This window comes from Danio aesculapii, chromosome 12 (assembly GCF_903798145.1).
Source record: "Danio aesculapii chromosome 12, fDanAes4.1, whole genome shotgun sequence".
Lineage (NCBI taxonomy): Eukaryota > Metazoa > Chordata > Actinopteri > Cypriniformes > Danionidae > Danio > Danio aesculapii.
In genome coordinates, this window is record NC_079446.1 from 42,318,283 (window position 1) to 42,338,808 (window position 20,526).

The 20,526-nt window shown below is 34.2% G+C and overlaps 1 protein-coding gene across 1 annotated transcript in view; it reads left to right on the plus strand.

The window, feature by feature from the left end:
• LOC130238114 (cadherin-18) overlaps nt 1-20,526 on the plus strand; it is a 212,553-nt gene that overhangs the window by 140,726 nt on the left and 51,301 nt on the right. The window contains 2 exon segments of the mRNA XM_056469021.1: nt 12,192-12,359; nt 18,388-18,575. Coding sequence (XP_056324996.1) covers nt 12,192-12,359; nt 18,388-18,575 — 356 coding nt within the window.

Here is a 20,526-nt window from a genome sequence, read left to right on the forward strand (position 1 = left end):
GCTATTGCGTATTGCTAATTGTTTATTGTTTTGTTTTTGGAGTATGTTGTTTTATTTTGCACTGTCTGGAGCCAGCACCTAAGCTTTTGAATAATCATAGTACACAAGCTGCTGATGATGTCACAATAAAAGTGATTTGATTTGACTAAAACAAAAACAAAATTTTTAAATATTGTTTCAAATTTGAAAATTTAGATTATTATTATTAGTAGTAGTAGTATTGTTATTATTGTTATCATTATTATTATTATTATTATTATTTATTTATTTATTTATTTATTTTTATTATTATATTTTTGTTAACCACTTAAACAGTGCAACTACAGTATTTATTTATTTATTTATTTATTAGTTAGTTCATTAATTAATTCATATTTATTTTTATATTTAATTCTTATTTATTATATGCTTACACTACAGTAGTTTTTATATCTTCAATATACATCACACATTTTCCCTCTAAGCTCAAACACCCACACATTATACTAGCAAAAATTGTGAAAATCATGCAAGACAATAGTAATATTAATATGCCAGAGGAATTTAATTTAATTTAATTTAATTTAATTTAATTTAATTTAATTTAATTTAATTTAATTTAATTTAATTTAATTTAATTTAATTTAATTTAATTTAATTTAATTTAATTTAATTTTGGCATAGTTTAACTAAAAAGTGTCATGCCTTCAGACATGTTTTACTATTTTCTTTATTATTTTATTATAAATTTTAATACTATCATTAATACATAAAATGTTCAGTGTCCCTTAAATATCACACTATCCTCTCTTTTGACTTGAGCCAGTAAACAACCACTTGCCAATAACTCAAACACCCCAGAGAAACAGCAATGCCCTTTGCAGACGCCCCCTCGGCACTGCAGCAATGTGCCGGTCAGTTTCTGCTCAGACTGTGCCTGTGGAAACCCAATAAGAAAGTTCAATTTAGTGAGTGTCCTCTTGGGTACTTAGGAGCAGCACAGGATCTCCTAGTCTGTCTCTAGTGCTTTCTGCAGGGCTCTCGCTGTGACCGGTGACAGTGGTCAACCTTACCTGCCCTGCATCTTAATATTGTTGCCTGCAGTCTTGACCTGCATCTAATATTGTAACCCACCAACAGACATCTTATCCTGAGCATGTGGTGCTGCTGAAAAGCCAATGTTTGGTATTACATTTTCTTGCATTTAATTATGTACTGTTAAGATTATATACAGTATGCAGTGTTATATTTTTAGTATTACACGGCTGTCTGGAATACTTAATTCTGATTGGACAGTCAGAAGAATCCAAGGTATGTTATTCCGAGATAACAACTGATAAATAACACAGGCTCATCTGGGATTTTCGAATCACCTTGACCATCAGCGAATACGTTCAAATTCATATATCCACATCAGGGGCGCACTGGGGCGTGTTTTTGTCAGGAAGGAGTTTGAGTGATCAGTAAGTGAAGAGCCGCGTGGAGGAGTGTTGTGTGGTGGTTTGAGTGATCGGTGGGGTGGTGGTGGTGGTGGTGGGTGTCAGGCCAGATTCATGGTTACCATTATGATTTACCATCAGGCCACTGGGAAATGCCTCTGATCCACATTTATATCTATCTGCTTGTCTGTCATGCCACTGTTTTTCACTCTTGGACGCCATTTTATGAATGAATAACAAGTAGATCAGTCTATGCTTTATTGAGCCCGTTTCTATTCTGTTTAGAAAGCCCGTTTCTATTCTTAAGTTTGCCTTTTTTGACTGTTTGGTGCCATTTTGTGACTGAATATTGTGCAGATTAGTGTATATTCCATCCGCTGTTTGAAATTTTTTGTCAAGTTTGTCAGCTTTAATAAACTATAACATGACATGTAATAATTGGTGTAATTTACATCCAGAATGGTTGTTTTTCTGTAATGACCAACTTTCTGAATGTTCTTTATCCCTAACTTAAATTATTCAGTTTCTGTACCAGCAAACTACTGTTAGATACCTGAGAAACCTTAAAAGGACTGTTAATTTAGTAGTTTCTTTGATATATTGTATTCATTTGTGCTTATTTTTATTTTACAGTGTCCTTTTTTGTTTGTTTGTTTGTGTTTTTACCGAACATATCATTGGCTACGTTTACATGGACATCAGTAATCAAATTATTTGCCTTAATAATTGCCTTAATTGGGTCTTTCCAATTTTGTTCACTTTAACTGGCACTTTCACTTTCATTCAGGAACATTTCATTCATGCCACTGTGGCAAACGCGATATTGGAAGTGAGTGTGAACTGCTGAAAGAGTGTTGTTTTAATGGTATTTGAAAATTCTGCATTTCGCAATGTGTTTGTCTTTGTCCACTTACTGACTCGGTTGGTGCAGAGAATAGTGTCAAACAGCCGTGTGTGTATGAAATATCCTGTTGCAAAATCCTACACAATAGCTTGCTTAAAATGTTTACATACCTGCACTGCACTTCAATAACGCCACTAAAATAGGCATACTCCTCTTAGTCAGAGTATTGTCTTAATTGAATTAAAATTTGGATTATTGGTGTCCATGTAAACATACTCATTGTCATGGACAGACCTTGGTCTGGAGACTGGTGAGATGTACCATTGAATGAGGTAGCAAAAACAAACATCTAAGATTGTTCTCAGATGAGGTATAAAAAAGGTTTTAACAGTATAATAAACATACAAAGAAAACTCTATGATGGGAGAAAACAAACAAACAATAAAGCAGCAAGCAACAGGGTAAAGCAAAAGCCATACTCACCCAGGCTTATTCTGAAAATGTATCGCTGTATACGTTTCTGTAGAGTGCCAAATACGTCCTATGAGGTACTGTGTGTTATAGCATTTATTTTTTTGCGAATCCACCCGACGCCGCTGTGTACACTTTTTGAGATCTCGTGAGTGTCATTCGTGCCTGCTGTTCTCATGTAAATCCATCAGAGGTCGCTGTCGACTAACTGACTAACTGATCAACTGACCCATACTTCCTCCTTCCCTAAACCCAACCAGGAGTTTTCAAAAAGCAATGCAGAAAAAGAAAAAACCTCATCTGATGTTTACCACGTTTTAAAATTTTACCACATTCTTACCCTGTTATTTACTTGTTTATTTTATCTTTTAACTCCTCTTTGTGTCTCAAGTACGCTGACATACATGGCAAGCTAACGAGACAAACTGGTAACAGCGGGAAAGCCATCCACATGGAGGTAAGCGGTCAGCTTGTAAGCGCGAAAAGGAACGGAGTCATACCGCCCCGTAACTTTCATTTTAAAGATGAGATGGAACCATACATACGTCTGGCTACATAATTCGCGATCTCCAGAAACGTATATAGGGCTATGTTTACAGAATGAGCCTGTGTTGGCCTTGCTAGACGCTGATAAGGAGGTCAAGGGAACGCAAAGCAAACTCCAAAGCAGGCTCATTCTGAAAACGGAGCCCTATAGCTGGTCAATCTGTGCTTTTGAAAACACTATTGGTTGGGTTTAGGGAAGGAGGAAGTATGGGTCAGTTGATCAGTTAGTCAGTCAGTCGACAGCAACCTCTGATGGATTTATATGAGAACAGCAGGCACGAATGACACTCACGAGAGAAATTTGAGATCTTAAAAAGTGTACACAGCGGCATTGGGTGGCTTCGCAAAAAAATAAATGCTTTTATTTATGCTATTATTTACCCAGGAGTAAAAAGCGAACGCTAGGCAGTTGCCGTTCCTTTTCGCGCTTACCAGCTGACCTCAAATCTCCATATAGGCTGCTTTCCCGCTCTTACCAGTTTGTCCATTAGCTCGCCATGTACATCGGCGAACTTGAGACGCAAAGAGGAGTTGTCCGCAGGGTTCGAATCTGGTGAAGAACGGTTTCAGAAAGTGGGTAGAACAAAAACAAAAGCCAAAAAATAAAACAAACAAGTAAAAAACATGGTGAGATTGTGGTAAAATCAGAAAATGTGGTAAAAATCAGACGAGGGCTTTTCTTTTTCTGGTTTGCTTTTAAAACACTGTCGATTGGGTTTAGGGAAGGTGGTGAGTGGGGGGATCTGTCGGTGGAATTACGCAAGAGCAGCAGGCCACAAACAGGCACTCACAGGAGAAATTTAAGATCTCAAAAAGCATACACAGCGGCCTCTGTTGGATTCACAAAAAACTGCAAAAAAAAAACCCTCCTGGGATGTATTTGGCGCTCTCCAGAAATGTAAATAGTGGTACGTTTTCAGAATGAAGCTGCGGTCACACTAGAGTTTGTGTGTGCGAAATTTTGTCGTACGGCTTCGAAAAGAGGTGGAATTAAACAAGATGTTTAAACATTAAAAAGCGAGCGATTTGCTCCATGTTTTAAATTTCTATTAAGAGAGGTCATGTTTGGATCCTCGATTGGTCTTACGCAGTCAAGTGATGCGATTTCGCAGGTCAGAGTTCACCAAGCTTGAAAGTTTGCACAGCAGCGACCTGCGAAACTTGACGCATGACCTTGAGTTTCCAGTCTGACGCGTTCGTGTGCGTATGAATGGAAGTCTATGGAGGGAAAACTCCAGTGTGACCGCAGCTTGAGCCTGGATTGGCAAACTTACAGAGCACTAACTTAAAAACTAAGTGAGACACAGAGAAACAATGACAGCTTAAACACCTTGGCTGGAACAAGTCACAGGTGATCGAAATTTAGTAAACAAGAACACATGAGGAAGAACTAAAGCAAAGGGGAAACACAAGGACCTCTAGGGGCATGGAGACAAAGTGCAGGATAGTATCAATCATAAAACGACCCGTATTGATACCGTGACCGAAAACCGAACCACACTGTGAGAAATCTGTGTCGTTGCACCGCTAATTGGCATATGTCTATGCCAACGAGCACAGAACATCATTTCTTTGCGTGTTTATTTTGGTCCATCATTATCATGTGGAAAATGAAACAAAACAAGTATTTAAAAAAAGATTCAGGATGATTTTAGCCAATAACAGAGCAAACCGTTGGTTATTTATGGCCTATGCGAAACCACTTTTCAGTAATAATGACAAATCGATATTTCCTCCCTGTTTGCGCTTCATAAATTAAAGTGAAAAATGAATCAGTCGATTAGGGGGATGCAAACAGAGCGCTGGATTCCTGTTTTGAGGCCGACTCAAACAGCCAGCTTGTTTATTCATGAGTCTGTAATCTGCTCTTTAATGGCTTGTGTGTATTGACTTCTATCAGAGGAAGCCGCAGGCTAGCGACGCTATTGTTTTCAAGCAAATATAAAGCAGGATTGGATCATCTGATAACACATCCATTTTGAAAAAGAGCGATCGTTGCTGCCGCTCCTCCTTGACTGAACATCTCTCAAATCTGACACAAATAAAATCTAACATTCCGAACACATTTGGCCCGTCTGCATGAGTTTCTGCAGCTGTTGAGATGTAATCACAGAAGATTACACCATTGCTAATAATAAAAAATGCTTCTTGAGCACCAGTCTGAGCACATCTGAATGATTTCTGAAGCATCATGCAGATCTAAAGACTGGAGCAATGATGCTCAAAACTCAGCTTTGCCAATACTGAAATATCTACAGTACAGCTGTAGTCAGAATTATTAACTCTCCTGTTAAATTTTAATTCTTTTATATTTCACCTCCCAAGTTCTGTTTAACACAGAGATTTTCTTTCAACACATTTCTAAACATAATATTTTTAATAACTCATTTCTAATAACTGATTTATTTTATCTTTGCCACGATGACAGTACATAATATTTTGCTAGATATTGTTAAGATACTAGTATTCTGCTTAAAGTTGCATTTAAAGGCTTAACTAGGTTAATTTTGCTAAGTTATGGTAATTAGGAAAGTCATTGTATAATGATGGTTTGTTTTGTAGACAATCGAAAAAATGTTGCTTAAGGGGGCTAAAAATATTGACCTTAAAATTTCCTTAAAATATGTAAAACTGCTTTTATTCCAGCCAAAAGAAATCAAATGAGACAAGAGAAAAAATATTTTTACTAAAGACTCTAGCTCTGTTAAACATCATTTGGGAAATGTTTGAAAAAGAAAATAAAAAAATCACAGGAGGGCGAATAATTTAGACTTTATATTTAAGTGTATAATAATGCCTTAGTGAGATTTAAACAGATATTTTACAAAGATGTAAAAAAGTAGATATTTGCTATTATATTATAGTATGTCAGTCTGAATATGCAAATTTATGCAACCACAAAACCCCACATGATCAATAAAACCTGTTGATTTTGGTACTTGTAAATTACCTTTAAATTACTCTCAAATGCATCATATTGATAGAAACTGGCTAGAATATGTTATTATATTTATTTTTTGTTATTACAATTATTACATACATAAGCATATGTATATGTGTGTGTGTGTGTGTGTGTGTGTGTGTGTGTGTGTGTGTGTGTGTGTGTGTGTGTGTGTGTGTGTGTGTGTGTGTGTGTGTGTGTGTGAGGTTGCATATATATATATATATATATATATATATATATATATATATATATATATATATATATATATATATATATATATATATATATATATATATATATATATACAGTTGAAGTCAGAATTATTAGCCCCCCTGAATTATTAGCCCCCGTTTCTTTTTTCCCCTAATTTCTGTGTTACGGAGAGAAGATTTCAACACATTTCTAAACATAATAGTTTTAATAACTCATTTCTAATAACTGATTTATTGTCTCTTTGCCATGATGACAGTAAATAATATTTGACTTGATATTTTTCAAGACACTTCAATACAGCTTAAAGAGACATTTAAAGCCTTAACTAGGTTAATTAGGTTAACTAGGCAAGTTAGCATAATTAGGTAAGTTACTGTATAAAGATGGTTTGTTCTGTAGACCATGGAAAAAAAAATTAGCTCAAAGGGGCTAATAATATTGACCTTAAAATGAATTTTTTAAAAATTAAAAGCTTCTTTTCTTCTAGCCGAAATAAAGCAATTAAGAAATTGTTAATTAAGAAAAAATATTATCAGACATACTGTGAAAATTTCCTTGCTCTGTTAAACATCATTTGGGAAATATTTAAAAAATGCTTAAGATCATCGATGTCCACAATCAACAACAACATTGCTGTATCCATGGAACATGAACTTACAGACTCTGAACAACGAGGAAAAAATTGCACATTTTAATTTAAAGCAGAGACGGCTTGTTTTGTAATTTAATGCCGGCTATACCATCTGAAGAACGGCGTGTTGTGATGTCGGTCGTCACCGTAGAAAGTCAAATCTTTCTTGAATTTTTTACACTTTTGTTTGAAAGCTGTACGAAGTGGCACTGTAGCTGTCCAAGGTACTGTTGTATGATTTAAATTATAGCCTATATATGCACCAATAAACAAGTCAAATGAATGAACAAATAAAATAAATGGGGATTCTTAAATGTCGGTGCTGTTTTTACTAAATAAAATATCAATACACTTTCACAAGTGTTTTATAAAAATAAATTTTCTAAATTTCAGCTGTAGGCCGTTATATGATTAAATATAAGTTGGACATTTATGGGGCCATTTAACATGTTTCTGGGATTTTCATTTTGGTCTCAGTGATCTTTAATATAATGGATAGCTACACAAAATATTTTTTAAAACGTCAAGCAGGAATTTGTCTATAGCTCGTTAGTTAATTATGAATACAAAAATAATTAAAATAACAAAGATAAAATAATAAAATACAGATAAAAGAGCAGCATTTTGCTAAATGTAATAGTCCTTTATATGCTTTATATCCCGATATGCTATGTGTTGTTTCATATTCGTTTTTTATTTAACTTGATGCATTCTTTATTTAATGTGTATTTACATTTATATAATTTGTTTGGTATTTGTGTAGATGGAACAAGAGGTTTTCAGTATTCTTTAAAAATACATATTATATTTCAGTATTTTACAGCAGGGGCATCTAGTGTGATCCGACTGTGGGTCTGTTCAGTCTATGACATAGAATGAAGGTGAGACGAAGAGAGAGAGACAGATTTGACTGTGAGAAAGAGACACAAAAGCAGACAGAGGATAGGAATGGACAGATACTGTGTGATTTGGAGATGTGTCTGGATAAATGTGGGCTTCTCTGTCAGTCTGGATTTACTTTTGATTCCAATTTCTACCTCAAGCCATCCTCACACTAGTGTTTAACTCTTGACGGATTGTTAAATCTGATTGCATTATTTACAGATTTTCTTCCCTTAAACCCCAAATATCCAATACACAATATACAATTAGAACATTATTAAATTAAATTAAATTAATTAATTAATTAATTTAATTAATTAATTATTAATTAATTAATTAATTAATTAATTAATTAATTTAATTTAATTTATTTAATTTTATTTTATTTTATTTTATTTTATTTTATTTTATTTTATTTTATTTTTATTATTTTAGTTTACATTTTTAATTTAACTTAAATTTAATTTAAAAATATTTTATTTTATTTATTGTTTTTATTTTTAATTAAATTTAATTTTAATTAAAAAAAAATTATTTTATTTACATTTTTATTATTATAAACAAATTTTAATTGTTATTATTATTATTATTTTTTTTTTACTTTTTTATTACAAAGTATACAATTTTGATTATGTCAACATGCACAATATGATCGAGTAAAGGTGCAGTTTTGGCAACCATTTTTTATGAAAGTTGACATAATGTTGGATGTTTGCACATCTACAGTACATTCCAGTATACCATAATGGTATTCATGAAAAAAACAATACTTCTAATATTTGTTTATGTACACCCCAACATAAAATGACATAACATCCAAATATAACCTCAAATGTAGCCATTCAATTGGTTGTTGTGATTGTTGATACTGTTACAGGTCAAACGGTCCATGTTGATATTCTATGCATTTCTTTTAAAGATTTTACCCTCAATTTCCTTCCATAGCACAGCTTTAAAAATGACAAAGGCTTTCAAAAGGCAAGGGAATTCCTATAGCGTGAGGCTGACAAATATATAATGTAAATATTAACTGTACAATGAAGAATGATGGGCGGCACAGTGGCTCAGTGGTTAGCACTGTTGCCTCACAGCAAGAAGGTCTCAGGTTTGGGCCAGTTAGTATTTCTGTGTTGAGTTTGCATGTTCTCCCTGTGTTAGGTGCTCCGTTTTCTTTCCCCCCACAATCCAAAGGCATGTGCTATAGGTGAATTGCATGAACCATATTGGCTGTAGTGTATGAATGTGTGTGTGTAAAAGTGAGATTGTGTGGATGATTCCCAGTATGGGTTGAGGCTGGAAGGGCATCCACTGTATAAAACCATATGCTGGAATAGTTGGCGGTTCATTCAGCTGTGGCGACCCCTCAAAAATAAAGGACTTGGCCAAAGGAAAATGAATAAATGAATGGAGAAAGATTCTGTATTCTATATATTCTAAATCCTGTATATACACTGTATTCCACTGTGACACTCTATGCTGCTGCTGAACAACAAACATATGTAAGAAAGTAATTCCTTATAATATACAAACAATTGATGTGACTCTAAATGTAAATACAAGTGGGAATCTTTTTTTAATTGTGATTAGTGAGAAATCAATAAAAATGTGCTGCTCTGAAGAGTAATGTGTTTGACCTCCACATTCAGCACCAAAATACCAGAGAAATACTTCAAATGTTTTTAGAGAGAGTAAAACACTTTTTATTACTTCATTTGAAGCATTGCCTTTTATTGATAACCACTTGTTACATTACATTTTGTAAAAAAAAAAGTAAGTAAAAAATAAATTTATTAATTAATTTATATATATATATATATATATATATATATATATATATATATAATACATTTGGTATGTAAGCTGGAGGTTAGATTGTTCAAGGCATTACATTAAACTCAAATCTTAAATAGTGAGTGTATAGTAATTGTGTGTGTGTATGTGTGAGTGTGTGTGTAGACGACTATGGTTCATTTCACCAGTGCTTCAAGGTTTTGTTGTCATTTGAATGATAGTGGAAGGCAAACAGAAAACTGACCTTGGCAGAGGAGCCTTACAAACCTTACAGACACAACAGCACTTACCTGCTTTATTTTAACAAGCCTTGCAAAACAGTCACTGCTGCACACAATTGTTCTTATACAGTACACAGCTAGATGATGAAATCAGACCTTGGTGTGTTAATGAGGGCATTTATTCAAGACTTTTTGGTAAAATGTAGATTTGCGCTAAAATGTTGAAGTGTTATTTAAAAGAAGTAACAACTAAATGTGTTATTAGACAACAACAGTTAATAGTAATAATAATAATAATTATAATAATAATAATAATAATAATAATTATTATTATTATTATTATTATTATTATTATTATTATTATTATTATTATTATTATTATTACTATTATTATTATTATTATTATTATTATTATTTTCTTTTTGGTTAAGTCCCTTTATTAATCTGGGGTTGCCACTGCGTAATGAACTGCCAACTTATCCAGTATATGTTTTACGTGGCTGATGCTCTTCCAGCTGCAACCCATCAGTGGGAAACAATTATTATTATTATTATTATTATTATTATTATTATTATTATTATTATTATTATTATTATTATTATTATTATTATTACAACACATTTTTGTTATTGTTGAAAAAGAACAGCTTTTGGTTTTTTGTTTGTTTGTTTGTTTGTTTGTTTGTTTGTTTGTTTATTAATGTATTTGTTGTTTTGTATAATCATAAAAAACTGCAATATGATTAAAAACAGTAATGATTCTCTGTACTTCTGGTCAAAGTCATTATAATATTACTAATGATTGTTTAAAGGGGACCAATTATGCAAAAATCTATTTTATAAGGGGTTTAAACAGCCGTGTAGCAACAGTAGACCTTTTCACACATACAGACCTTTCCGGAAAACTACCAGCAACTTTTCAGAAGGGGATCATGTGTGAACAGGCCCTTTTTAAAAAATACCGGTAAATTCGTTCTGATATTCCGGAAAGAGAATTTGTAACATTACCGGTAATTTCCCAGAATGCTGCTCTGTGCAAACGCAAAAAATTGAAAATTGCCAGAAGAGTGCGTTCACGATAAGAACACTCCAGCCAATCAGAACATTCAGACACATTCACATCCGTGCTGTTTATGAAAATAAAAACCTTAGAATATTTTTCCAGACACATTTACCTGCTAGATGTTAGTCAGATATTGTTTCTGTTCCTTAATGCTAACTGTGTAAAAAACATATGGTAAAATGCTTATGATAAACCGCTGTTGGTTTACCTTCAAGCTCTGCTTCAGTTGTTTGACACGTGTACAAGTGAAGGAGTGACCAGCTCAAGTGAGTGCCAGCACACACACATATTATGTACATCTCGACATGTGAAAATGTTCCACCAAATGTTTTCATTATTGTTCACAATACTTATCCATCCACAAAATTTGGGATGTCGTCAAATGTGTAAACATTTAGCTGCGGTTCGTGCTTCTGCCTTTGAATGTCTCAGGGACAAAGCAGCTGTATGAATGCTACAGCTTTAAATAAAAGTGAAACCATCAACAAAAGCCCGACTCCTTCTATGTTTACAAATACAAGCACAGCCATTTTGAGCTCATTTCTGGTTAATGGTGTAATAATTTACCAGTATTTTGGAATGGATGTGTAAATGGTCTTTTAATTTACCCGTAAAGTCGTTCCGGAAATTTCCCAGATATTTACCGGTATCACTGTGTGAAAGGGGCTAGTGTCATCAAAGAGGGAAAGCCCCGACCATTAGTGACCATCTCTCCCTCATTAGCAGAGCACGTTGATCTTGTTTTTGAATCTGCCACTATGCTGACACACAGTCATTTGTAACTCCGCCCTCTTTTGAAATGAGTACAATCTCATTTGAATTTAAAGTGATAGTCACTAAAATGGTTCAATAAGGATCAAAACCTAAAAGGGTCAGTTTCACAGAGTTATAAAACATTATTTGTGTGGTATTTTGAGCTAAAACTTTACATACACACTCTAGGGACATCAGAGACTTATTTTACATCTTGTAAATAGGGGCATAATCGGATGCTATTTAAAATATTGGTTTGTGTTACCATATTGGACTAAAAAAGACCTGAAAAACTGAAGAAAAGAACTGTCACACAGGGTTGTTTGCAGCCTGTTGCTTTGAACGCTGCATTTACAGTTCAGATTATGTACATAACGCTGAGCATATGTTTGTACATATGTTTGTGTTCTGCAGGTATCATCAGAACAGCTCTGGCAGACATGGATCGAGAGGCGAGAGAACATTACTCAGTGGTGATTCAAGCCAAAGACATGGCAGGACAGGTGGGAGGACTGTCGGGCTCAACCACGGTCAACATCACGCTAACTGACATCAACGACAACCCACCCAAGTTTCCTCAGAGTGAGTAATGTTACACACCATAAAAACAAAACATACTGCTGGAGATGGACATCAGCAGATGTTGGTTCTGCTTCAAGATCTAATGAGCAATCTAGTGAGACAGTGTTATTAGACGTCATATGGCGGTCTTCAAAGAGTGCTGTTTATGTAATGCAGATACAGTTTTCCAGAATTTATGTTTCAGATAAATCCCAGCATAATTTTTCATATTTCATTTGAGGGCAAAACGAACTTCAAAAAGGCTGAGTGACGGTATACTGTTTTTAAAGGTGGGGTTGTAAATGTGTTGCTAAACACAATTCTAACATTTAATTTAATTTATTTTTAATTATTTTATTTTATTTTTAATAGAAAAATTATGTATGTAAAAATTATTTTTTTTAAAACATTGCGATACCCCTGTGATGCAGTAGACGGGTTGTAAATGTATCGCGCTGCTAAACACATTTAATAGTTTTTTTAAAATTATTATTATTTTATTTTACTTTTAAATCACAGTGTAATTTTGGGGATTTTTGAACATTCTGACACCCCTGCAATGCAGTAGGCGGTGTTGTAAATGTGTTGCGCTGCTTTAAAATTTTATTAAATTTATTGAATTTAATATTTCATTTTATTTTTAATTACAAAGTGTAAAATTTTGTATTTTGGAACATTCCGACACCCCTGTGATGCAGTAGATGGGTGGTAAATGTGTCGCGCTGCTACCGACACACCTCGATGCAGTGGGTGGGGTTGTAAATGTCTTGCGCTGCTTTAAAATTTAATTTAATTTAATTTAATTTAATTTAATTTAATTTAATTTAATTTAATTTAATTTAATTTAATTTAATTTAATTTAATTTAATTTAATTTTTTATTATTTCATTTTATTTTTAATTCCAAAGTGTCAAATTTGGCATTTTCGAACATTCTGACACCCCTGTAATGCAGTAGATGGCGTTCTAAATGTCTTGCACTGCTTTAAAATTGAGTTTCATTTTTATATATTTAAAAATTAAAACATTTTATTTTTAAATACAAAGTGTACAATTTTAGATTTTCGAACAAACCCCTGTGATGCCGTAGGTGGGGTTGTGGCTGCTAAATACAATTTTTAAATTATTATTATTGATCATTTTATTTAAATTACTTTATTTATTTATTTTTTTCTAAATACAAAGACTACAAATTGTTGATCATGTCAACATGCACAATTGTTTAATTGTGTAAAGGCTACAATTTTTTATCTGTTTCACCAACCACCTCCGGGTGAGGGGGCAAAGGAGCGCTGGCCGAGAGCCAACGAGGATAAACCCAGGGGGTGGGCGGACATGCAGGTGGACGGGCAGAGCATTAGACACACAGGGGCTGGAGCTAGCCAGACTGTACCCCGCGCCACTGCCCCTGGCTTGTTTCACCCCGCTGGAGAAAAAACACTGTTAAGTCAGCAGTTTTTACAAAAGTTGGTATAATGTTGGATGTTTGTTTATTAAATTAAACACATTTTTAAATGACATTTTATTTGGTCTTTTTGTTATTATTATTATTATTATTATTATTATTATTATTATTTTATTTTATTTTTAAATACAAAGTGTACAGTTTTGATCATGTCAACATGCACAATTTGATCGTGCAGAGGCAACAATTTAATACTTCATAAGTACGCAAAACCACACCGTTAAGGCAGGTTTTGTTTTTTATAAAAGTTGATATAATATTGGATGTTTGCACATCTACATGCCAGTGTACCTTTACAGTATGAATGGTACACTGAATCAGCAACACTGATACACTGATCAGTATACTGATTTTAAAGATTTTAATACCCTCGCACTGCAGTAGGCTGGGTTGTAAATGTGTCATGCTGCTAAAAACCACAACAATGGTGGCTGAGAGAGAAGAACTGTTACAAAGATGTCTGACCAACAGCCTTCTCCTTTCACCGCTGCATGTCACATTTCTTTATATTTGCTTTGGACAATGATTCGAACTTTATTGTACATGGTACAGTATGACGTGGTTGAGTTCTTGTTTGTAAGTCTTTCTGCGATCTATCGAACAGGTGCAGATATTTCTGTACCAGCTCCGCTTTTTGACCCTTCAGTGTATCCATGTTGGTATTGTTGTTCTGATTGTTTTTCTTCTGTCTGACTTTGAACTCCATGGATATGAAGCACGTCGAAGAAGGTTCCAGAACACGATTGCATCTATAATCACCCAATGGCAGCTTAAAGGTCTTTAGAATCAAATCGAACGCCGCCAAAAGCTTTGCTTGGATCGAACTGCAGAAACAAACTCAAAAAGAACTGACATCAAATTCACATCATTTCAGTACTTCTTTCGATTTCGTTTGAAGTATATTGAGGCCTTAATAGATGTCCAATAGATGTCTAAACATAAACGGCTTTACCAAAACGAAGCTAAATTTGGGCTGTCAGTGAACATCTGAAAGACGTCTAAAAAAAGCCCAAAACTAGACTAATACTCAAATACGCAGGAATGAATGACTACACATGTGAAGTCTGTCTAATCTGTGTGTTTGATCATGATTAGTATAGTTTTGGGCTTTAGGAACAGGTACACGAACATCATAGCTCCTCTTTGATTGACAAATCCAAGAACTAAATCAACACCAGAATAAACCAGCCAGAAAGTGTCTGCTGGTCTTTAAAAAAAAGTTATTCACGAACGCTCCACCCAGACTGAACTTTCCTAAGGGAGTCTGTGAGATGTTGAAGGACTTTTTGATTATTATGATTTAGATCTTGGCGGGAAAAGAACGGAAATAGCTTGACCTCGCTTTTCTCCAATTCTTCATCTTCTGCAAATATCCTCATTACTGTTTGAAGGTTAACTATACAGTATGCTGCTGTAATGCACTTTCTTCTCTCCCTCAAAGTAGGCTTCTTTCAGACATTCATTAGTAAACTGTTCATTTTCTGGATACAGCGTAATTAGACGGCAGCGATGAAAATGTACTTTTTACACCGTAGATGTGCTCTCAATATCAGATGAGTCATCATTTAAATTGTGCAGTGCGGTGTAATTTTTTTTACCATTAATTAGCATGAAGAGAATTGATGCAGGGACAGTGCGTTTTATTGTGTAAGCATCCAATTATGACTCTTGGATCTTGAAGTATTTTTTTGTGCAGTCTTATTTATATCCACATAAACAGAGCACTACAGCCGTGTTCTCGAAGGAAAATTATATTCATTTGCTTCCTAGACCAAAAAATATTTTTAAGGAAAATATATAAACCTCTTAAGACTGACTGATTGAGTGTTAGGATGTTATGAAAAAGCACAGCAGAGGTATCTGGAGAAACCACAAGTCTTAAATGAGTTCACTGCATTTAAAGTTAAGATTAAGTTAAGATTTTTAGGGTGTTGTGAAGTCTCATCACCAAGGTTGCATGTATAAAAATACAACAAAAGCCAATTATTTCAGTTTAAAATAGCTTCCTATATGAATATATTTAAGAGAAAAAATATATACAGCAGTTCTGTCTGGTTCTCCAATCTGATTGGCTGATAGTCGTGTGATAGTCCTGTAATATCAGCATTCATACAGTCTCTTCACCCTTGTGTATTACTCCGCCCACATAGAGTGACAGCAGATCAATAAACTCACTGCAGTTTGACAAATATTGCAGATGTTGGACAACATAATGTACTTTTGAGGCTTTTTTAGGTGAGAATGTAGTTGTTTAGATTGCAACTATGCAGTTTATTTATAAGGATAGTGCCTATTTGAAATATTAATAATTTCAGAGATTCGGCGCATCAGTGGCCATTAGCCTGTCATACTGAGCAGAGCAAAGATGGTTGTGCCACAAGATTGCTTCAGAGACTGCATAATAAGTCCTTAGGGGAGAAAAACGTATCTTTTCGAATTTCAAACTACAGCTGATCAAATCACTCTAAAACAGGTAGGTGACAAGAGAGTAATTATTGTGATGTCCCGATTGCAACAGAGAAATACTGGGAAATCTCTGTAGACTGATGGCTTTTCATGCTGTTCAGCCTTAAAATTTGAGCAAAATCACCTGTTTTGTCTTCACTTTAGACATTACGCTAGAGAATCATTCAAATACTAGGTCTAAAGTGACATTGGTGAATTAGCAATGATTTCTGCTGTTCATTCACACCACTCATTCACATCAGCTGCAGATGTGAATGAGTGGCGGAAGAAAGTAGTTCCTCATACAAAAGGATTTTTGAGACTCTCTGTGTTTAATTTACAATAATATAATTTATTATACACACGATTATGCCATGAAAATGTTGTATAAATGCAATATCACACTTGTAGCAGTTCGATATGGCTGTATATCATCACTGGTGAGACACTAAAGCCTAATTCTCACTACAAGCGAGTCGCAGCGGCAAAGTGACAAGCGACAGCTCATTTCAACGGAGACCAAGCGACTTCCGACAATGTACGTCTACGCAAGCGACAGCGACCATTGGCAACCAGGTGGGTATGTCGAGCGACTCGAAAAAGTTGAGAATCCTTCAACTTGATGCACCAGTACAGTGTCCGGTTGTATTCATGCTGTATATACCTACACAGACCTGCGTTTGAAGCAGTTTACCACCCAGAGCAACAGGCAGCTACAAAGTCGCCACTAGTCTAAATGAGACATAAGGCAACGCACAACTCCCACCAGTGCAGATATACAGCCATATCGCAAAAAATGCAATCTAAAACAAAAAAAGTGGTAATAGTACTGCTTCATTATTACTTTAATAATAGTTTTAATCATACTGATTATTTAAAATTATTGCTTTGTGGCACCATTTTGGTTAATCACTGCTAAAATGTTTGCATTTAAGTCCAAATACAACAAAATAACAGCAATATTATAAAATATTTTCATTTAAAATAGCTGTTTTCTCTGTGAATATATTTTAAAATGTAATTAATATGTAAACTAAATAATGAGATACAGTATTCACATAATAAAATGCTATGAAAGAAATTATGCATTGCCTAAGTTTAAAGTTTATTGATTATGTAAAATGGATTTTTTTGTAAACTTCTGATGACAATACCAATTTCATTAGCTAGGTTTTAACTTCAGAAGACGGTTAAGAAATCAATGTTTGGTGAGTTTCAATCCAGTTTTCCGTTACAACAAATGGAAAAATGAATGTTTTATGAACAGTCATAAATTTCCGGAGCATAATAATAATAATAATAATAATAATAATAATAATAATAATAATAATAATAATAATAATAATAATAATAATAATAATAATAATAATAATAATAATAATAATAATGATGATGAAAATAAGGCGATGCAGTGGCGCAGTAGATAGTGCTGTCGTCTCACAGCAAGAAGGTCGCTGGTTCGAGCCTCAGCTGGCGTTTCTGTGTGGAGTTTGCATGTTCTCCCTGCGTTTGCGTGGGTTTCCTCCAGGTGCTCCGGTTTCCCCCACAGTCCAAAGACATGCGGTACAGGTGAATTGGGTAGGCTAAATTGTCCGTAGTGTATGAGTGTGAGTGAGTGTGTATAGATGTTTCCCAGAGATGGGTTGTGGCTGGAAGGACATCCGCTGCGTAAAACATGTGCTGGATGAGTTGGCGGTTCATTCTGCTGTGGCGACCGCGGATTGATAAAGGGACTAAGCCGAAAAGAAAATGAATGAATGAATGAATAATAATAATAATAATAATAATAATAATAATAATAATAATAATAATAATAATAATTATTATTATTATTATTATTATTATTATTATTATTATTATTATTATTATTATTATTATTATTATTATTAACTTTCCAAATACTGGATTCATCCAGTATTCTTTGGAGAAAAATAAAACTCCAAACACCAAAAAGTGGAACATGTCTGAGCCCTACTGCATTTTGTATTCTTTGTCATGACAGTTATATTGAAATGTTTCTTGAATTGCTCAATATGGCTTGTTTGAAGGCACAGCCAGAAAGAAACATCACGATCGCTAAGCTTCAAAATGCCATCCAGTCAATCGAACAAACCTCCACATGGGCTTTGTGTGTCTGCAGAGAATTACCAGGTGTTTGTCCCAGAGTCGGCGCAGGTGGGGAAACCAGTGGGGAAGATCAAAGCCAACGACGAGGACATCGGAATCAATGCAGAGATCAAATACAGCATCCTGAACCCCGAGGGGGCTGCCGTTTTCTCCATGTCCACAGACAAAGACACCAGAGAGGGAGTAATCACACTCAGAAAGGTATTGCTTATTTATCTTTCTCTTTTTTAGTGTTGATTGCAAATATATCTCCTATTATTGCTTGTACTAGGGCAGTGTTTCTCAACCATGTTCCTGAAGGACCACCAGCTCTGCACGTCACCATGTCTCCTTAACCAAACACACCTGAATCAGATTATCAGCTCATAAGCTGAGACTGAAAGACCTGTAATGGGTGTGACAGACAAAGGAGATTTCCAAAACATGTAGTGTTTGTGGGCCTCCAGGAATGTGTTTGGGAAACACTGTACTACAATTAGTGTACATTTTTGAATATTTGATCATTAGCTACAGGTATGTTTCCTTACAAAGATGCGAATTAAGCTTATGAGCAAAACTGGAATATCACGGTGTTTCTCAAACTTTTTACACCAAGTACCACCTCAGAAAAGAATTGTTTTTTCAAATACTACTATAATGACCAGCATTAAAATACAGCAATAGGCCTAATTAATCAGCTACACCTCTGCACAGTTCAAAATCAAATCAATTTTATTCCTAATAAAAAATATTATTGTAATTATCAATGATTTATTATAAACTTTAAATGTACTGGAACGATACTGGCAACAGAGTTGAGGATCCACATGCAGTTTTGGGCTAGCTTTTGCAGCTTGACATTGCTTTTCTAATGCTCTTGATGGGTAAACATTAGCCATTGGGGGAGTGTCTTTTGTCTCTCCAGGTATAATTATTCATGACCATTGTCACTCCCATGCGGACAGCTGAGATGACCCAAAATAGACTTGGTAACAATGTAAAGGTAGACAATGTAAATCATTGTAATGCTTTCTTTAAATGAGAGAACAAAATAATTCTTACATAATTGTGAAGTAAACATTGTATACATGTATATATACATTGTATACATGTGTATATATATATATATATATATATATATATATATATATATATATATATATATATATATATATATATATATATATATATATACAGTATATAAGCAAGCATGTACATCAATATTTCTCACATATTATTGTAGCCCAGTTTGTGCTGAATACAAATGTCAGGGAATGTCAAAACATCTTAGGGACCCCAAAATCACCCCAGACCCCTGAGGGTTAACAAGAGGAGTCAGGCAGGCAACGGTCAAACAGGTAGCAAACAGGAGCAAATAGGTAGTCCAAAATACGTAGTTAAAACAGGTGAATAGTCAGGACAAGGGGCAAAACAACAAAAACAAAATAAGTCAAGACAAACCAGAAAAAAACACTTTGTCATGCTTCACAGGGTAAGCAAGACTCAGCAAAGTGTCTGTGAAAGTAAGCAGTATATATAGCCCATGTAATCAGTCAATAACGATCTTGAGCTATGTATGTGTGAGTGTCTGGATTATTGTCAGCTGTAGCAGGAGTTGTTGAGTGCAAAGAGTTCTGGGAGTTGTAGTTCGGTTCAGTGCCAGAATTGTAGTTCTCCGGGGAACTGCAACTGCTCAATCGCTGGTGATCATAACATTAAACATGGTAAATACAGTTTGAATATTAATGCTGCATCTTGCTTACAGATGAAAAAAAACAATAACAACAAAACAATAGATTTTTCCAACAATTTTCCATTTGGAAAATTACAGTTATTAATATTAGGCTTGTTAAAAGATCCATTTTTAAAATAGCCTACAAGCAAATCGAATCATTTACTTGATTTTTGCATAATGTATATAATATTAGAGCATATGAAATATTATTATTATTATTATTATTATTATTTATTTTTTTACAATTTTTTTTCTTTTGTTTTTTTTACTTTTTTTTCCTGTTTATACGAAATATACTGAGGGTCTGGAATGAGAGTCGAACAATAAAATCTGTACATAAAGTTATCTGATCAAAAAGTAGCATCACAAATATATTAAATAATTTTTCAGGGCAGTTCGACTATGACCTTCATAAAAGTTTTATCTGTTCATATATCT